Source organism: Bos taurus, chromosome 22 (assembly GCF_002263795.3).
Source record: "Bos taurus isolate L1 Dominette 01449 registration number 42190680 breed Hereford chromosome 22, ARS-UCD2.0, whole genome shotgun sequence".
Lineage (NCBI taxonomy): Eukaryota > Metazoa > Chordata > Mammalia > Artiodactyla > Bovidae > Bos > Bos taurus.
In genome coordinates, this window is record NC_037349.1 from 12,103,074 (window position 1) to 12,121,459 (window position 18,386).

General features: G+C 47.0%; 1 protein-coding gene across 1 annotated transcript in view; it reads right to left on the minus strand.

Annotated features, from left to right (window-relative positions):
• Nucleotides 1-549: 549 nt before the first annotated feature.
• The window catches only part of SCN10A (sodium voltage-gated channel alpha subunit 10), a 93,002-nt gene continuing 75,165 nt past the window's right edge, over nucleotides 550-18,386 (minus strand). Inside the window, exons 20-26 of the mRNA XM_059879983.1 lie at nucleotides 17,142-17,264; nucleotides 15,680-15,964; nucleotides 14,897-14,950; nucleotides 13,911-14,048; nucleotides 13,552-13,656; nucleotides 8,218-8,488; nucleotides 550-4,987 (exon numbers count right to left, since the gene is read on the minus strand). Of these exons, the coding sequence (XP_059735966.1) occupies nucleotides 3,729-4,987; nucleotides 8,218-8,488; nucleotides 13,552-13,656; nucleotides 13,911-14,048; nucleotides 14,897-14,950; nucleotides 15,680-15,964; nucleotides 17,142-17,264 (2,235 nt within the window). The 3' untranslated portion in view covers nucleotides 550-3,728. The remainder of the gene's footprint in view (nucleotides 4,988-8,217; nucleotides 8,489-13,551; nucleotides 13,657-13,910; nucleotides 14,049-14,896; nucleotides 14,951-15,679; nucleotides 15,965-17,141; nucleotides 17,265-18,386) is intronic.

An 18,386-nucleotide genomic window follows, 5' to 3' on the forward strand; every position in this document is an offset into this window, starting at 1 on the left:
AAGTACAATATGCTGTCCGTTCCTTAGGAGAAATTGCTTCCCGGTGCTCCTGTCTCGAGGGAGTAGGAGAGAGGATGAGGAAGGCTCCCAGAGGCAGGACCAAGAAATCATTCCACTGTCAAGGCCAGCAGTACATGCTCCGGGTACACTGTGGGCTGGCACTTCTGGATCTGGTTTCTCTTTTTCTTAATAGAGATTGTTATTGAAGTTAACATATTTATCCTATACTATTGTCTATGTGAGGGCTTCCCAAGTGGTGCCAGTGGTAAAGAAGCTGCCTGCCAATGCAGGAGACATAAGAGACACAGGTTCGATCCCTGGGTCGGGAAAATTCCCTGGAGGAGGGCATGGCAACCCACTCCAGTATTCTTGCCTGGAGAATCCCATGGACAGAGGAGCCTGGTAGGCTATGGTCCATGCTGCTGCTGCTGCTGCTAAGTCACTTCAGTCATGTCCGACTCTGTGCGACCCCATAGATGGCAGCCACCAGGCTCCCCCGTCCCTGGGATTCTCCAGGCAAGAGTACTGGAGTGGGCTGCCAGTGCCTTCTCCACTAAGGTCCATAGGGCGGCAAAACGCTGGACACGAATGAAACAACTTAACAAGCACGCCTCGTCTGTGTGATGGCTAGCCTTTGGAGACTGGGCCAAAAGGAGCTAACTTTGGACTGTTTAAGAAGAACAAAGTTAGACTAATAGTGTTAATTTACTTTGACATTGTTCTCAGTGCTGGGGATACATCCATGAGCAAGTAGAGTCCATGCCTTCACAGGGCTTACATCCTAGTGGGGAAGACAGGCAGTGAGCAAGTACATATATAACATCTCAGAGGGTGGTAAATGCTGGATTGGGCTGGTAATTAGATGGGTTGGTAAGGGAAGAATGGAAGAAAGTGTGGGAGTGCGCAATGTGGATACAATGGCTGAAGGAAAAGCAAGTTCCAAGGGTTTTGTCCTGAGGCAAGACTATGCCCAGTGTATTTAAGGAAAAGCAAGGAAGTGTGGCTGAAGCATTGAGAGTTGGGCTGAAGATGAGGTCAGAGAGGAATAAGGGTAAGATTATGTAAAACATGCTAATAACATTTACTTGGAGAACATAGAAGCCACGGGTGGATTTTGAGCTCCGGCGGCTGTTTGAGAATAGACTGCTGGGGACAAGAGTGGAAATGGGGGACCAGTTGGAAGGCTATTGAAATAATACTTGTGAGAGAGAATGGCTCCTTGAATAAGTCGGTAATTGGAAGTTTCCTTTCTCCAGAATTTCCTTTTCTGTTACCTAAGATAGAACTCCTAATCCTTTTAAAAATCACCTCAGATAATCCAAGTCCAAGATAGAAATACCACAATTCAAAGCAGCAGATAGTAAATACTTCTGGGAAAAGGGAGGAGAATCCAACCCAAGATATTAAAAAAATTTAACTTGTGAGCTGTATACACACAGAAAAGTGCATTAGATATATATGTTTAACTTGACACATATGGTGTCAATGGTTATAAAGACAATACTTGTAAAGAGAACCAGCTAGGTGGGAAATGAGAACACTGCCAAAGACCTAGTCACAAATGCCTCCTTCCCCCCATCAGTAACCTCTACCCCGACTTTCATGAACTAATTCCTGCTTTTCTTTATTCATCCCCAAACAGTATATTTAATTTTGCCTGATTTGAACCTCATAAAATCATATAGTATATATAGTCTGGTGTCTGGCTATTATGTCTTTAAGATTCATCTATAGACATGCACAGGGCTATACCTCATTCATTCTCATTACTGCATAAAATTACATTTAAAGAATACACCAAAATTTATTAATTTATTCTACTGCTGATGGACATTAGGCTGTGTCTAATTTGGGTCTGTTATGAACAATGATAATAAGGAATCTTGTTCATGTCTCCTAGAGCTTGTGTGCATGGATTTTTCGAGGTTTCATACCTACCAGTGGAAAACCCATGTGATGAGTATATGTACTTTAGTAAAGTACATAGTAAACTCTTAGTAAAGTTAAACTGTTTTCCAAAATGCTTATGCCAATTCGCATGCTCCAGCAGTGCATTAAGCTTCCTGTTGCTCTATATCTTAGCTGACACTTGATTTTTGTTATAGATTCTATAAGTTTTACAGATTTGATAGATGCATAATGATAGAGCACTATGGTTTTAATTTGCATTTCCCTGATTACTAATTAGGTTGTGTGTTCTTTTATTCATAAATAATCATCTTACTAATCTGCTTCTGTGGGTGCTTGCAAACCCCCACAAGCATTTGGGAAGCCTCTTTGGTCTCTGATGGGTCAACTGTGATAGGGAAAGTGAGGCCCAAGAAAATCTGTGTCTGTGAAGCATGTAAGCTGGACCAGTCTTTAGGTTTTGTAACTGAATACATGGGAAATTTTATGAAATGATCAAGCACATATCAATGAATTGACCTGATCCTTGTCTCATCATGGCAGAGAATGTCCCAAGAGTTAATAGAAGATCACAGTTGTCATTCAGAGCCTTTATGTCCTATGCTGTCACACAAACCTCTTACTCTCTTTCATCTCAAGCATGCCATGTGCCCTTGACCTGAATGTCATCCTCTGACAACCCTTACTCCCTCCACTGCATAAGTCCAATGAATCTTTGGGGGATTAATTCCCATTATGCCTTGTGCGTAGAGCAGGGGCTGTCAAATAATAGGTACTTAATATCATTTGTAGGATGAATTAAACAAAGCATTGGCCTTACCTTTTATCTCCCAGATCATCTTTCTCAAAATGTCTCTTTTCTTTCACTTACACTAATTATGGAGTTCTGGCCGGAGGGGAATGTGAAAACCTTCCTCCTTAAAGTCTATGAGATGTCAAATAGGCTCTGGAATATATTCAAAAGCAGCCTTTTGGCTAGACAGCAGAAAGATTTGGCCGTTGCTGCCTCAGAAGAGAGTGTTTTCTTCATCTCAATTGGGACAGGGCATTACTGAGTTCTACAACTTGGAATGCAAGGGCTACAGAGACTATCCATTCTGCCTCCTGCCACCATGGGGAAGGAGGTTCAGAAGTGAAAGAGTTTGGCCCAGGTCAGCCAGGCGAGCAGTGGAAGAATTGGCTAGGATGAGGACAAGCTCCCAGAACAGTGCTCCTTCCTGTCTGCCCAGCTTTAGCTGCAAACTGCAAGATATCAGGAAACTTGAAAGTGAATGAGACATGATTTATGGCACATCAGTGTCACATAATTTTTTTAAAATGATGCTTTGAGTTATAACATTGGTTTTGACATATCTTTAAAAATATTAATTTTAATGGATAGCTCAGAGGCCTTTCATGACATAGACCACAGGTATTATCTTAGGCCAGAGTAGTTGTCTGGCAGCTGTCAACATGCAGTCATGCAAAATCTTAAATAACACTGCCAATCTCTATGTGCTGTTTTACAGAGGACAACCTTGGCCCTTTAGCAACATCCTTGCCATATATCTTTGAAAGTTCTGGTCCTGAGATGTTTGTCTTGGTAAAGATAAGCTCTAGTCACCATCAAAATAAAAGGACCAGGGACATTTTCTGGAAAGTAAGGGAACCCACCATCTGATACTGAAATTGAAAAAGGAAGTCACTGTGGAGATGCCCTTGGTTTCTGACTCCTGTTGCTGTGTGAGGGTTTCTCCAAAGGTGGGTACCAACTGCATTCCCTGCCCAGTTGTGACACTGTGACTAGTGGCATGCATTGGTGAGTCGGTGGTGGTAAGGTATCACAGAGCAGCGGGCACATCAGAACTGGACATGCCCACGCTGGAGGGTCCACATGAGGGCCCAGCGGCTTCTCTACTGACAGCCTCCCCTTCATTTTGCATTGAGCTGGACGTGCTTAAGTTGACTTGACCACTAAGGCCTCTAGTGACACTGTCGTAGGATGGTGGGAAAGATGTGGTGGAAGCAGTTTCAGATTTGTCTGGGAGCGCACAGTTCTCATTTGCTATGAGCACAGCAAAGCCTTCCTCGGGGAGTGCTGCCTCCTCCTCAGCCCTGGGCGCCCCCGCAGGGCTGGCAGCCGTCCTGGAGCGGTGTTGCATGTAGCTCCGATAGGCCTTTTGGATGACAGTGGCCGAGATGTCTTCTTGCTTCCATCGGAGGGTGGTTGCTATTGGTTCATAGGATGCTTTTGAAAGATTAGTTGCCATAAATTTCTCCTCCATATTTGCCTTCAGGGAATCCAACTCCCCCGATTCTCCCAGGACTTTCTTGGTGAAGGCAAACAGGATGTCCAAACAGTGGATCTTATCTCCAGGGACCAAGGGCAGGTCCATCTGGATTAATACACTCCGATTGGGTTTGGGGATTCTCAGGGGGCCAGACAGGGCGTCTGCAAAGTCTGAGAGGGCAGAGAAGGTGATGAACTGGGTGGCCTCTGGGTCAAACTTCTCCCACGTCTCGTAGAACATGTCGAAGTCGTCCTCACTCAGGGGCTCCGTGCTCTCCTCCGTGGCCGCATTGAAGTTCTCCAGAATCACTGCGATGTACATGTTGACCACGATGAGGAAGGAGATGATGATATAGGTGGTGAAGAAGATGATGCCCATGACAGGGCTCCCGCAGTCCCCTCTGGTGCTGTTGTTGATGGTCAAGTTGGGGTCGCAGTAGGGGGGCCCCGTGTTGAGGATGGGGCTGAGGAGCCCATCCCAGCCCGCCGACGTGGTGATCTGGAAGAGGCACAGCATGCTGTTGGCGAAGGTCTGGAAGTTGAACATGTCGTCGATGCCAGCCTCCCACTTGACGTAGGCGAAGTTGGCCATGCCGAAGATGGAGTAGATGAACATGACGAGGAAGAGCAGCAGCCCGATGTTGAAGAGCGCGGGCAGGGACATCATGAGGGCGAAGAGCAGCGTGCGGATGCCCTTGGCCCCGCGGATCAGCCTGAGGATGCGGCCGACGCGGGCCAGGCGGATGACACGGAAGAGCGTTGGGGAGAATAAACTTCCAAGTGATGAAACAATTGCAGAGAACACCAGGCCTTTAAAAGCAAGGGAAGATGGTCTGATTAGTACGTCCAACCATGAGCCCTGACAAAGTTGGCTGTGATCACACCCCCTCATCTCTGCCCGTGTGGACTTTTATGCGAGCATCTCCATTCAAGCACTCTGGGCCCTCTGAGCTTGGCACTAAAGTACTTGGCCTAAAGTAGGGGCTCAGTAACTGTCCATTGCATAAATCTGTCTCCTTTGAGTCAGGCTCGCCCTTCCTACCGTGTTCTTATCTTTCCCTACATCCAGATACCTTGCTAGTCAACCTCCATGGTTCTGCTGTCATTTCAACTGGATGTGACTGCGTCTGTGCCACATGCTGACAGTCCTTTGTCTGTGACACAGACCTGGCTCTCCCCTGAACATTCAGCCCTCAGGTCATGCCTGTTCTTCCACCCTGGTCCCATGCTCTGTGAGAGCCGGGACCCTCTATGATTCATATCCTTATCTCCTACTGCGAAGATTGACTCAGTTCCTGGCACATGGTCCTATGGATAATTGTACAGAGCCTGGAATAAATTATAAGGGGCCTGAGGAGTTGGGCAACTTGCTGACAGCTAAAGCAGAATGGCTTTGAATGGCCAGCTGTCTACATAATGGCTTTTATTTGTTTCTTTCGTTTCCAGCTGTGTTTGAACTCTGTGTTAGGGCCCAGAGATGAGTTTGTTTAGGGTCAGTTACAGCACCTCAGTCCAAACTATGAACTGGAATTTGCATGTCTCCTTGTGTGATATCCAACTCAAAGATTTGTCTTGAGGACCTGAAGAGGCCAGTTAAGACCACCAAAGTTTAGGCAAGGCCTTTAGGTCACACAGGATTCAAAACCTCTCAGGAGAAATGGTGAGGGGGTATGGTAGACGCTCACTCTCCTTGCCAGGGTGCCCTTGATCCAATTCTCCTACTTGTCTTTTGTCATATGAATATGGATAGTCATGGTAGTATGTTGGAAGGAAGAAGGACATGGGAGGAGAACTGGGAAATAATTATAATTTTGTATTATGAAATCTTTATGAAAGCCCCTCTCTTAAAGTCCAGTTTAACTGGGGCATTTTCCCATAGTGTGAGGTACATTATGTGTTTTTATAATCTACTAAGATTCGGAGAAGGCGATGGCACCCCACTCCATTACCCTTGCCTGGAAACTCCCATGGACGGAGGAGCCTGGTAGGCTGCAGTCCATGGGGTCACGAAGAGTCGGACACGACTGAGCGACTTCACTTTCACTTTTCACTTTCATGCATTGGAGAAGGAAATGGCAACCCACTCCAGTGTTCTTGCCTGAAGAATCCCAGGGACCGGGGAGCCTGGTGGGCTGCCGTCTATGGGGTCACACAGAGTCAGACACGACTGAAGCCACTTAGCAGCAGCAGCAGCAGCAGCAAGATTCTGCCAACCAACTAGTCTACCTCTACAAGGGAGAATGAGTCTTCATACTTGTAACAATTAGATATTCCAAACATGTCTTATCAGTGGGAAGGAAGAAAGGCAGAGAAGACAGAAGCATGGCTGAAGGGTTCTTGCACTTGTTTTCAAGCTGTCTTTTCTGCCAGTGGTGGTGTTGCTGTGTAGGTCAAAGGAACTAGTTGTTTAGGTGTCCCCAAGATAGAATGGAGTGCTTTGTGTATCTTTTATTGCTATGGTACTGATATGGGAAGTCACATAAGCAAGCTCCCTTCTCTAATATAAAATAAAAAATGGCTTTCAGAGTCTCTCACTTTGGAAGGAAAACAAACAAAGCAACCCTTCCACCCCCAGAAAACCCAGCAGCAATAGGAAAACAAAACAAAAAACAAAAATAAATTTCAACTCCCCAAACAAGCACAACCCAAGGCTGTGTTTCAGCACCAGGAGAGAGAGACTGATTAAGTGCTGCCAGGTTGTATTTAGAGGCTATTAGCTCTTGATGGTAAATCAATGGAAAATTAAATCTATAGCTATGCTTTGACATGAAAAGTAAGCAGGTCATGATATAACAGGTCAGGATATATTTATATTGCAAAGTGAAGCTGCTGTGCTGGGATTTGGCCTTTATAGGGCCGAATTTTGGCAAATCACGCGAAGGCCAGGGACAGTCTCTTGGTTGTTGGTAGGAGGCTGTTAGTTTGTTAAAAAGAACATTGCTGCTGCTGCTGCTGCTAAGTGGCTTCAGTCATGTCTGACTCTGTGCGACCCCATAGACGGAAGCCCACCAGGCTCCCCCGTCCCTGGGATTCTCCAGGCAAGAACACTGGAGTGGGTTGCCATTTCCTTCTCCAGTGCATGAAAGTGAAAAGTGAAAGTGAAGTCGCTCAGTCGTGTCCGACCCTCAGCGACCCCATGGACTGCAGCCTTCCAGGCTCCTCTGTCCATGGGATTTTCCAGGCAAGAGTACTGGAGTGGGGTGCCATTGCCCCTGGTCTAAATTCAGCTCTACCTTTCACAAACTATATGACCTTGTATAACTTCCTTAATTCTGAAGCTCCATATTAAATGTATAAAATGACTATAGGAAACTCCTTCCCAGGGTTGCCATGGAGAGCCATGGATCCCAGCCCAGTTCTCAGAACTCAGCAAGCACTCAATTATATGGTGGCTGCATTACCCACTGGAGCCTCTGAGTCCATTCATTTTCTCTGAACAACATCGACCCCCAAGTACTGGGCCTGTCATTTACCACCACCCAGACTAGGTCATAAGAGCACTGACCTCTTGGCATCGGTCCCCTGACTTTTCTGTCACTCATATTCCCCGAGTGGATAGTTACACAGAGTTAATTCCAGACCCTTGACTTAAGAATCTCCTCTGAACAATCTCCTTCTAGTCTTTCTGCACTCTTCTGGCAACCACCTCCTTTTCCAGAAAGTATTTTATGACTCACCTCACACCACACCACCCACTCTCTGCTTTGAAGGCCATAAAGATAAGACCCACTGGAAACTCTGTCATCTTAGATTCCCTACTGCCCCCTGCCCCCCACGTTCTGACGATGGCGGTGCACACAGCACGTGCTGGAATACTCTTCATGGCAGCATGGAGAAAGCCAGTGGAACCTCTCCCTTTCATTGGGAGGTGCGGGGGCATTTTAAATCCGCTGCTTTTGCAAAGCAGCAAATACTGGACTCCTCTAATATACAACATAGGTTTTTAGAAGTTTGTTAGCTGTCCCTTTGGTTTTGAAAGACCGGTCAAAACGACCCCAAGCAGAGGCTGGGTGACCCAACCACATGCAATGTCCACTTACTCCCAATGGAGAGGACCACGACGACGAAGTCAAACACATTCCAGCCGTTGGTGAAGTAGTAATGTCTCAAGGCAAACATCTTCATGACACACTCTCCCGTGAAGACAGCCACAAAGAACTGGTTGATTTTGTTCAGGACTTTTGTCTTTTCTTCACTCTGCTCATCAGTCTCCACCATCATGGTGATCATGTTGAGGCAGATGAGGACCATGATAACGATGTCAAAAGTCTGCCTGGTCACGATGTCAAAGACAAAACCCTGGTACTTATTCTGAGAAAATAAGAGATGGGACATCAGGCCTTTGGGCAACATAAACCAGGCACCTGGAGAGGCAGTGTTCTTTACAGAAGGGTTTTTAAAGTCTGTCTCTTTAATCTCCCTCACACTCCACATCCTGACAGAAGCCAAGTCTTGATCTTCCAAAATCTCACTTGTGGTTGATTCTAACTCAGTGCCTCAGCTCAAGTCCTGGTTGCCATTCCTGGCACCATAAAATCACCAGGCACTTTGTCCCTGTCTATGCTCTTTCCTCCACTTACAGTGCCTTTCCAGTCCCTTCTCTTGGCCATCTAAATCCCCTTGAGTGATCTCTCTCTCTTAATCCCCACTTCCCTCAGGGAGTCTTCAATTACACCATACCACATCACTTCATCCCTTCTTTGGGCTCCCCCAGCCTTTACAAGGAAATCAAATATTCCTGAATATTCATTGGAAGGATGGATGCTGAAGCTGAAACTCCAATACTTTGGCCACCTGATCCGAAGAACTGATTCATTAGAAAAGACCCTGATGCTGGGCAAGATTGAAGGCAGGAGAAGAAGGGGATGACAGAGGATGAGATGTTTGAATGGCATCACCAATTCAATGGACATGAGTTTGAGCAAGCTCCGGGAGTTGGTGATGGACAATCCATGGGGTCACAAAGAGTCAGACACAACTGAGCAACTGAACTGAACTGAACTGAACAGCCTTTACAGTCAGTCTAGAGTTCTAGTGTTTCCTGTATACCTCTCTTTTCTACTAGAAAATGAGCTCTTTGAGGAGGGGTCATGTCTTATTTAATTTTGTGTTCCTGCAGTGCCCTGCATAGAGCAAGAGTTCAAGAACTTCTTGAAAAATTATTTGAGAGTCAAGTCGAGTAGTGCACATGCATATAAAGTCAAGTGCAGTGGTACAACTGATTCTTATAAATGCTATTTTTATTCCTGGATAGATGTCTAAGCAGGGCACAGAGTCAGGTCTTGGTTATTTGCTTTCTTAGAGGAAGGCAGAGTGGCCTGGACAACCAAGATATCATTTTGGATAGGGGCTGTTTTTATGGCATTAAAAAATTTTTTTTCCTTGTGTGGCCCTCTAGTCTTTCCTGTGCTGTTAACATCTTACTGTTCTGTGAGTTCTTGATTCCAACTTTACTCTCCTCCCTCACCTCGTCTTTGACACTTCTGAGCTCTCTGGAACTCACCTGCCTTGATCGGCAAACTTCTCCTCTTACTCACCAGCTGCTTATTCTCCCCACTCCATAGACCCCAGGGCTGGGGACAGAGATGAAGTCCCTCTAATTCCTCACGGTCACTCCCAGACCTTTGCTCCTCCTGTGTCTCATAAAACCTCTCCTCCTCTGACACCTGCATCATCAAGTTAGCCCACCTTCACCCCCTCTTCTTTGCTACCACTTACCTACATCCTGGTCCCTCTGCTTTATTACTGATGAGTGAGACTCTTGGCCACACTTGACCACTCTTGGCTATTTGCTCTCAGATCCTTAGCTAAATCTCTAATGATCTAGCTTTTCCTTAGAGAAAAATCTTAAACCACATGTCTCTCTCCAGCTACCAGACTACTTCTCTCCCCACTTTCACAGTTAAATTTCTTGAAAGAGTTATGTGTAGTCATTGTTTCCCATGCACTCCTCAGCCTCCTCCAACATAGCTTTTGTCCCCATCCTGTCGCTAAAATGTCTCTTGTTAAGATCTCATAACCTCCATGATGCAAAATCCCAAAACACTTATTTGACATCATTTAGCACATCCTCCACCTTGAAATGCTCCTTACTTGGTTCCTAGCAGGCCTTACTTCCCCGATTCTTTTCTTGCCTTTCTGGCTGCTCTTTTTTGAGTCTTCTTTACTCAACCTTGAGATGTTAGAGTTCCTCCAGGCTCAGTCTTAGGTACCCTTTGCTCTTCACCCCATTCTTTCTTTCCTGGCAATTTCTCCAGCCTGTGAACTAATATGTGTGTGATTTTGCTAATTGTTTTCCTGCGTCACTGGACTGCCATCTCTGTGAGGGCAGGAACATCTCACTGCTCTATCCCCAGTGTCTGCATAGTATCTAGCATGCACTAGATGATCAATAGATAGCTGAATGAATGGACAACTGAATTACACTTCAAATAGAATTATAAAGTCACTCCACTAGGTTGCTTACATTTACTTCTGTACAAGAAGGACTTCCTGAGTGCATAGTATGTGCAGAGCTCTGCATGAGTGGCTGTGAGGGAGAAAGGAACCTGTTATGAGTCTCGCTAGGGAGCTCCCAGGAGCTGCGAAGCAGGCAGAGGGGAGAAGGGCCGTGATAGAGGCTGGTTCCTGCTTTCTGCTTCACAGTGGGGATGGGATGCTACCCTGCAGGGTTTGAGCAAAGAATCAGACCCAAGCGGGCCTGGCTCCAGGCATAGCTGCTGGCTCATGTCTTTTCTGGGATGCTGAGCACTGGTAGTTTTTATTTCATCACTGAAAATGGTGAAAAAAATACAGGCCCATTCATGACTTCTAATGAGACAGAGCAGGCAACACTGCTAAGTCTGGACATCATGTTTGTCCTCGATACTCAGCTGCTGGGGAATGATGCAGCTTTCTAGCTGCTCTTGGCTTAGCTTGTGGGCAGAGATCACCTCTTTGCAACCCTCGGTGCTCTCAGAGATGATGAAGTGGGTGACTGATGATGTGATATTCTGGAGCCTATTATTTTCTTATAAAGTGGAGTATATGAAACCTACTTTTAATGATTTCTATAGTAGGGAATGTTGCAGAATAAAATTTACCAGTTTTGTGGAAGGTTTTGTCTTTGCTATAATGAAGCAAAAGATTTAGAACTTGGGCTTCACCTGAGGCAAGGAGTACTATGTACATGCATGTGTTGGAGGTCTGTATGTCATCCGAGCTTGGCCCTGCTATGAACTGGCACACGTGCACCTGTGGAGCAGAGTCCTATACCAATGCTCACCTTACTTGACCAGCTCCACCTGTTGGGACCCCTTAGGGAAGAAGGTGGCCATTCCAGTGCTAGTAATCTGATGAGGAGGAGACCAGACCTGGGAAGGTGAGTCTTAGATGGGAGCAGGCATTTCTCTTTGGGCTTGGGCTTCTTTCTTGGCTCTGGACATTGTGGAGGGCAGATGATCAGCTTTGTCCCAGTGGATAGTGGGTGCCAAGATGTCGCCTGCCATATGGATGCCAGCCAGGAGCTAGGATGGGCCAAGGCTTGTGGGTCCTGGAGACCAGCCAGATGCAATTGCTGCTCGGGTCCTGCTCTGCCAGTTTCCCTTTTGGCATCCCTAAGCCTCAAAGTCTTGTTTAAATGTTCCAACCCTGCCTCAGCTATGCTGAACGGAACAAAGGAAAGAATGTTGGCCATGCCTGGACCAGAATATTAAGGAGAGAGTCACGTTCCTCCACTAGAGCTATTAGTGCTGATAGTTAATGATACACCCCCATCCCATCCAAAGGAATGACTAATGTCAGGAACTCAGCTGGGCTATGAGGCCTTACTTTTCTCACCCACATGGAAGGCCTCCTCCAGTGCTCACCTTGGAGGACCTTGGGGATGGTGCACACAATTAGGAAACATGATGATTTTGTTGTAGGTCTTCCTACTCAACCACTGACTTCCACCCCTATTGCACTGTCTGGAATTTCAACACTAGAGTCCTACCTTTGTATTCAGACAGCACCCTCTCCATGGTCCCTTTTGGAAATAGAACCCACTCTGTCCCAAGGAAATTGTCCTCCTTGAGAGGAGAAAGCTGTGATTGGCATGTGGGATTGACTGATGAGAGGGGAGAAGCTGAGATGTTATAGAGAGATGAAGCAAGTATGTAGGGAGAGGTACCCCAAGCAGTCATGATTTTGCCAAGGGTTGCCTCTAGCAGAGAACACCTTGCTGTCTGTTCAAATGTGGATTCAAAACCAGTCCAGCCATCAGTATAGACTAGCAAAGACTCAGCTGCTTGCTTCTCAGTAGGTCTTAGGAACCTTCGCCCATAACCCCTACTTGAGTATGATTGGCTGGGCTCAGCCTTTCATCTACATCTTCTAAGTTTGAACTTGTTCATTGGACATTGGAGGGATACTCGCTGAACCTTAGGGACTCACTTCAGGCTAATTCAACCCCAGTTATCTTGATCTTACACTGGATTTGGAAGGAAACCTCTGCCCCTACAGAGATCTGAACGTCCTCTCACTCCCTACTGTAACACCTCTTATCAGAACTGAGAGTAGTGATACATTTGTGATCACAGTTTCCAAGTAAAGTGTGTGACAGGTCACAGCATTTTCCCCTCCTGTAAATGTTTTTAAGACTTTGTGCTCATGAAGTTTTTAGTAACTTATGCAAACCCCATGCCTTGATTTAGAAATCCTAATCCCTTGACCAACAGAATGTTTGTTTCCCTGATTCATTTAGGAAAAGGCCTGTACCTTTGCTGAAGGTCCTTAGGCTTTGCCCTTGTGTGAGGAAGGGCTAATGGGCTTGAGCCATGGCTTTTAGTGAACAAAAGAATCAAAGAGGGGTATGGCGCTAAGCTTTGGTCAGTCTTTAAACACTAAAGTGGGATAATTTTTGGTTCCTATTGTGTCACCTGACCATGACCATGACTGGGCCCAGGATCCCAGCTGGGCTGGGTTTGGCCATTTTCTCTCTGTCTACCTGTAAGCATAGGGTGGAATGTGGTGGTGAGCCTGGAGATACATTGCAACCTACATCATGACTCATAATCACAAATGTTTAATCTCAGGTCTCGAACCATCCTTAATATCATTTAGCCTAATCTGTTTCTGATCTGGTGCTGGAACCCTAACCCTGTTGGGCAATTCACTACTTCCCTACACGGGTCTATTTGGAACATCTACAGGAGTATGTTCACTCCAGAAGACCAGAGTTGCTTCTTGCAGACGTTTTTTCCTGGGGCCTGGAAACTCTCATTAGCTCATCCCCAAACTCAACTAGATGTCCTCCTCCACAGAGAATTCTGGTCAGACCCCTACCAGCACAGGCATGGGCTGTCAGGTTGGAGTGACATGCCCTGCTAGAGGGGGTGGGGGGATTTGGGGCTCACCAGGGGCCGTGGGATGGGCTTCTGGGGCTTCTTGGAGCCCAGCTTCTTCATGGCGTTGTAGTATTTCTTCTGCTCCTCTGTCATGAAGATGTCCTGGCCCCCTAAGTGCAGAGAGACAGGATAATACACACCACTGTTATTGCCCCCAGTGGCAGCCTTCAGCCCTTTCTGGGCCCGACTCCAGACAGGGATGAAGGCTGACATCAGTGGGCCAGGGGCAGTGTTGGTGCTAAAGGCCAAGACTGGGCTCCTGGTCAGGCATGGGGGCTGTGACTAGTGGTGCCTCAGTCCTGAGGCCAGGGGACAGATGGGAAGTCTAAGATGTGCCACTACCGCAGAAACACTCGAGCCCCACTTATCTTTTTTTTCTGTTGGTTGAAGTTGTCAATGATGACGCCAACAAAGAGATTGAGTGTGAAGAAGCCGCCAAAAATGATGAAGATGACAAAGTAAAAGTACATGTACACGTTGTCCTCCCACTTGGGCTGCAGGTTCACCTGTGAGCAGACAAGTGGTGGCATGGGAACAAGGGGGCGTCTTAGCTTGTGGTAACCCCAAAGAACCCTGAGCCCCAAGACAAGGACCTGGGTGCAGGGGGCTTATTGGGAGGTGATCCCAGGAAGCAGAAATGAGGGCGGGGAGGGGAAGCAGCAACAGGATAAAGGCCGCGCCATCATCACAGGCAAGTGGCGCGTCATCCTCTAAGGACCGCAGAACACAGCTCAGAATCGTGCCTCGAAGGGACAAGGAGGCAAGGGCATGTGTCTACAGACTCCCACAGCTGACGTGTGAGGGTCACCCCTGTGGACTTGTGGTCCTCTGCGCTTGCAGGAGGAGCTGCTGAGCAAACTCTGAGGCACTGAAGAAAATCAAATCTCAGATACAACCAGCAACAGAGCATGAGGGTGAACTCAGAGGGGGCCGAGAGGACATGGGACGGACTGTCAGTAGTGTCTTTTGCCCCAGCAGGAAAGGGTCTTTCCCCAACAGCACCCATCTCCGCCCATCAGCTGCCATGATGGCGTCTGAAATTCCATTGTTCTAGCTATACTGCCCTTGGCCCCACCTCTGCCCAGGGAGTACCCTCACACACAGTCTTTTAGGGGTTCTCTGATAATTTCCTCAATGGTGAACAGAGGAAGAACTTGAGAAGCCTAGAAGACTAGGTCGGTTTAAACATCCAACAGAGGGCCTGCTGGCCGCTGTTCCGGGTTGTGGGATGGTGCCAGACTGCTGGGTGATCGCCTCTCTCAGCACCAAGGCCGCTTTCAGTCCATTTCAAATAGACTAGTGTGGGTGGGATGCACAGAGGGAGAGGCAGGAGGGGCTGCAGGCTGAGACTCACATCCCGGGAATCGACAGCCGCATACATGATGTCCATCCAGCCTTTAAAGGTTGCCTGGAAACAAGGAGCAGAGGCCACTCAGTGTCCGCCCAGTCATCTCCATCGGCCTCTATTTTGATTCACTTATTTGTCTGTTTTTCTCATAGAGCATTCCCCGCCCGCCACTCCCCGGAGCCAGTTCTGACACGTCTCTGATTTCAGAGCCTAGCATGCCATAGCTACTTAGGGACTAGTTGTGGAACAAATCTGTGAACAAATGGTGGCGTGCAGAAAGTTGTGGGTAACTGCGTGACAAACATTAAGTAATCGCAGCAGCACTGAATGACAAGTGGATGAAGGCAAGGGATGAATGAATGAATGAATGGAAGTGTGAATGTTAATGACATTCACAAGCCAACATTACTTGTCATTACAACAGACCTGGAACATAGTTCGTTACCCTCTAGGAGATGATTTGCAGTAGAAGACTGTTTAGTCTATGTGACTAAATCAGGTCTATTTTGTGAAAGTAGTGAATTCTAAATTATCACCCAATACAGTCCCATGGCAAGCCCATCCCTTTATTCTGTTAGCCCACATTGGTCCAATTGCACCACTATGAAGTCGCACTCACTGATAAGCTCCTCTAGCCTCACAGTGTCCTCTGTAGGAATAGGGAACAATCTCAGTTCACATTGAGTGCTATCCCTTGCAGAGTCTCCACATAGCATCTTCTGGGAGGCCCCAGACTGTCCACATTATTGAGCAGCCAAAGGAAGAGAAAAGGTTGATCTCAGGACTCACCACCTGCAGAAGCGCGAGGTAGCCCATTGCAACATTATCAAAGTTGACCTTCACATTGACCCAAAATAAGCTTCCAGTGTGGTTTTGACGTTCACAGTCAGACATGTTATTCACAGTAGACCACGGCACAAGAAGAAAGCCTTCATTGGTCTTGTTGATGCATTTCTGAAACTTCCCTGCGAAGAAGTTCACGCCCATGATGCTGAAGATGAGCCAGAAGATGAGGCAGACGAGTAGGACATTCATGATGGATGGGATGGCACCCACTAGGGCATCTACCACCACCTGGGGAGAAAGGCAAAAAGACCTGGAGCCCCACCAATGTTCCACTTTTCTTGCTAAATTCCAATTCTTTCTACATTTATTCAGGTTGCGTCACAAGCCAGTGGCCTTTGGAAGGAAGAGAAGTGGGTTAATCAGAGCCAAAATTCAGACTCAGAAGACAGAGGCACTGGGCAGCTGAAGATGGGTTTATACCTTCTCTCTCAAGGTCATTCAGAGCAGGGCCCACTGTCTTTCCTCAAAATTGAGGACACATTTATAAGTGCATACATGCTCAGTTGGCAGTGCAAGTGTGTTTTGTACTTGCACACACAGACTTCCAGAACTTTATTTTATAAAGTATATTTTTATAAAATATATAGTGTACTTTGGTCAATAATCAGTGAGAACCCAAATTCATATTCACAAACTTGCTGATTTGTAAATCAGCAACCTGGAGATAAGATAAATATCAAAATATTTCAATCATAAGTTCCTAGTGTTTGAAAAGATACAAGTTAATTTTAAAAGCCCACACTTGTTTTGAAAGTACTGTGTATTTTTTGAGGCAATGGTGGAGGAAGAAAGAAACCTTGCTTTCTGTACCAGGAGACTTTCATGGTTATGAGGAAGGGGGGTGGAAATGTGCAGTCCCTTGTCCCCCTGTGAGACAAGGGCCAGGCTTGTGAGCATTCCCTTCTGAGGAAGACAGGGAGGGCAAGGTGGAGGCTGAAGCCATGGATGAGGAGAGGGATGGATCAAAGGAGAGAATCCAGAGGACAAATGATTGCGCCGGGTTGGAGAAACGATCCCTGCGGGTGGGTGGTGGCCAAGCTGCTGTCTGTCACTGCATTTAAAAGGAATGTCAGAGGCAAGGCTTATTTGTCATGGAAAGATGAAGAGCTTGGGATGTTGTGAAGATTTTTACAATAAGGACAAAAGGCGTGAAGCAGGGTCACCTCACTGAGAGCAAGAGAGAGTGAGGTCTGGGTCCTGTTGGATGTGAGAAGCGAAGAGCGCTTACAGAGGGACTTGAAGGAGAACCAGGAGAGTTGGGACACTGCAGGACCACCAGTGTGACAGCAGAAAGTGGGGCTCTTTGGGGGCGGGGCCCAGCGCTCAGGGTCAGTGGTACACAGAGCATGAAGGTGGCGTGGAAACCAAATGCTGCAGACCAGAGCAGTTAGGAGGTAAGTCTTACCCGCATGCCTTCAAATCGAGACAGAGCCCGCAGTGGCCGCAGGGCACGGAGGGTCCGAAGGGCTTTGATGGATGCCATATCAGAATACTGCAGGATCTTTGCTATGAGGCTTGTCAATGAGATCTGACAAGAGAGCAGGCAGAGAGCAAAAGCATCACCCTAAATTTCCTCAGTTGGCCCTGGTGGAAGAAGACAGGAAATCCCTCCCACTCCCTACTCTGTAGGAGCCATCATCCTGGCTTCCACCTTATTCTGAACTCTAATGAGAAGTAAAGCAAGAGTCCAATCTCTTCACTTTCATTAAAGCTTTCATTCAACATTAATCTGAACTACTGTTGAAGAAAATCTCAGTCTCTCACATTGCCACCCCCTGGTTGTAGGCAGTCAAGCTCCTGGTGGAGTAAATCAGCCTTCCCTTTCCCCTCTAGGGGCATCAGCCAGGTCCCAACAGCCTTTAACATTTGATTGACTTTCAGAGACTTGGATAGAGATGCTGGCCCTTCATGGGGGTGACGCTGAAAGTCCATCTTGAGGAATATAAAGTGATTCTCAATTGTATGTGCTCAGAAAAGAGGGAAGGAAAGAGTCCTGGGCTGGGTGAGATCTGTTTTGTAGTCGCTCGGTTGCGTCTGACCCCATGGACTGTAGCCTGACAGCTCCTCTGTCCATGGGATTTCCCAGGAAAGAATACTGGAGTGGGTTGCCATTTCCTTCTCCAGGGGATCCTCCTGACCTAGGGAATTTTCCTGTGTCTCCTGCATTGGCAGGCAGATTTTTCACCACTGAGCCACTGGAGAAGCTGGGTGGGGTCTAGTTCCCTTTCAACACTGATTTTTTTGCAACCTTCAGTCAGTGCCTTGCTAGTCCAGGTTTACAAAAGTTGTTACCCTTTGTAAAGTGAGGAGTCAGGCTAATAGAACTCTGAGGCCCTCACAGCTCTGCAATTTTGCAGGAGGATGACCGGCATGGGGTCAGGAGACTCAGCCTTGACAGGCAGCTGAGGCACGGTGACTTGAGTTGTGAGTCCCTGCTGGTCAGTCGGTTTTGCATTTTTGAAGTGTTGGACCAAGGACTGCAAGTGACACAAACTGACATGGAAAAATGGTCATGCTTCCCAGGAACTTTGAAGGTTCCAGAGAGATACCTTATGCCTTGGCATGAGCTTGCCAGAGACTGTGACCCAGTCCTGGGAGACCCCAACGGCACCATGACTGGTGGGCTGAATTCAGGCTCAGTCTGTCTTGA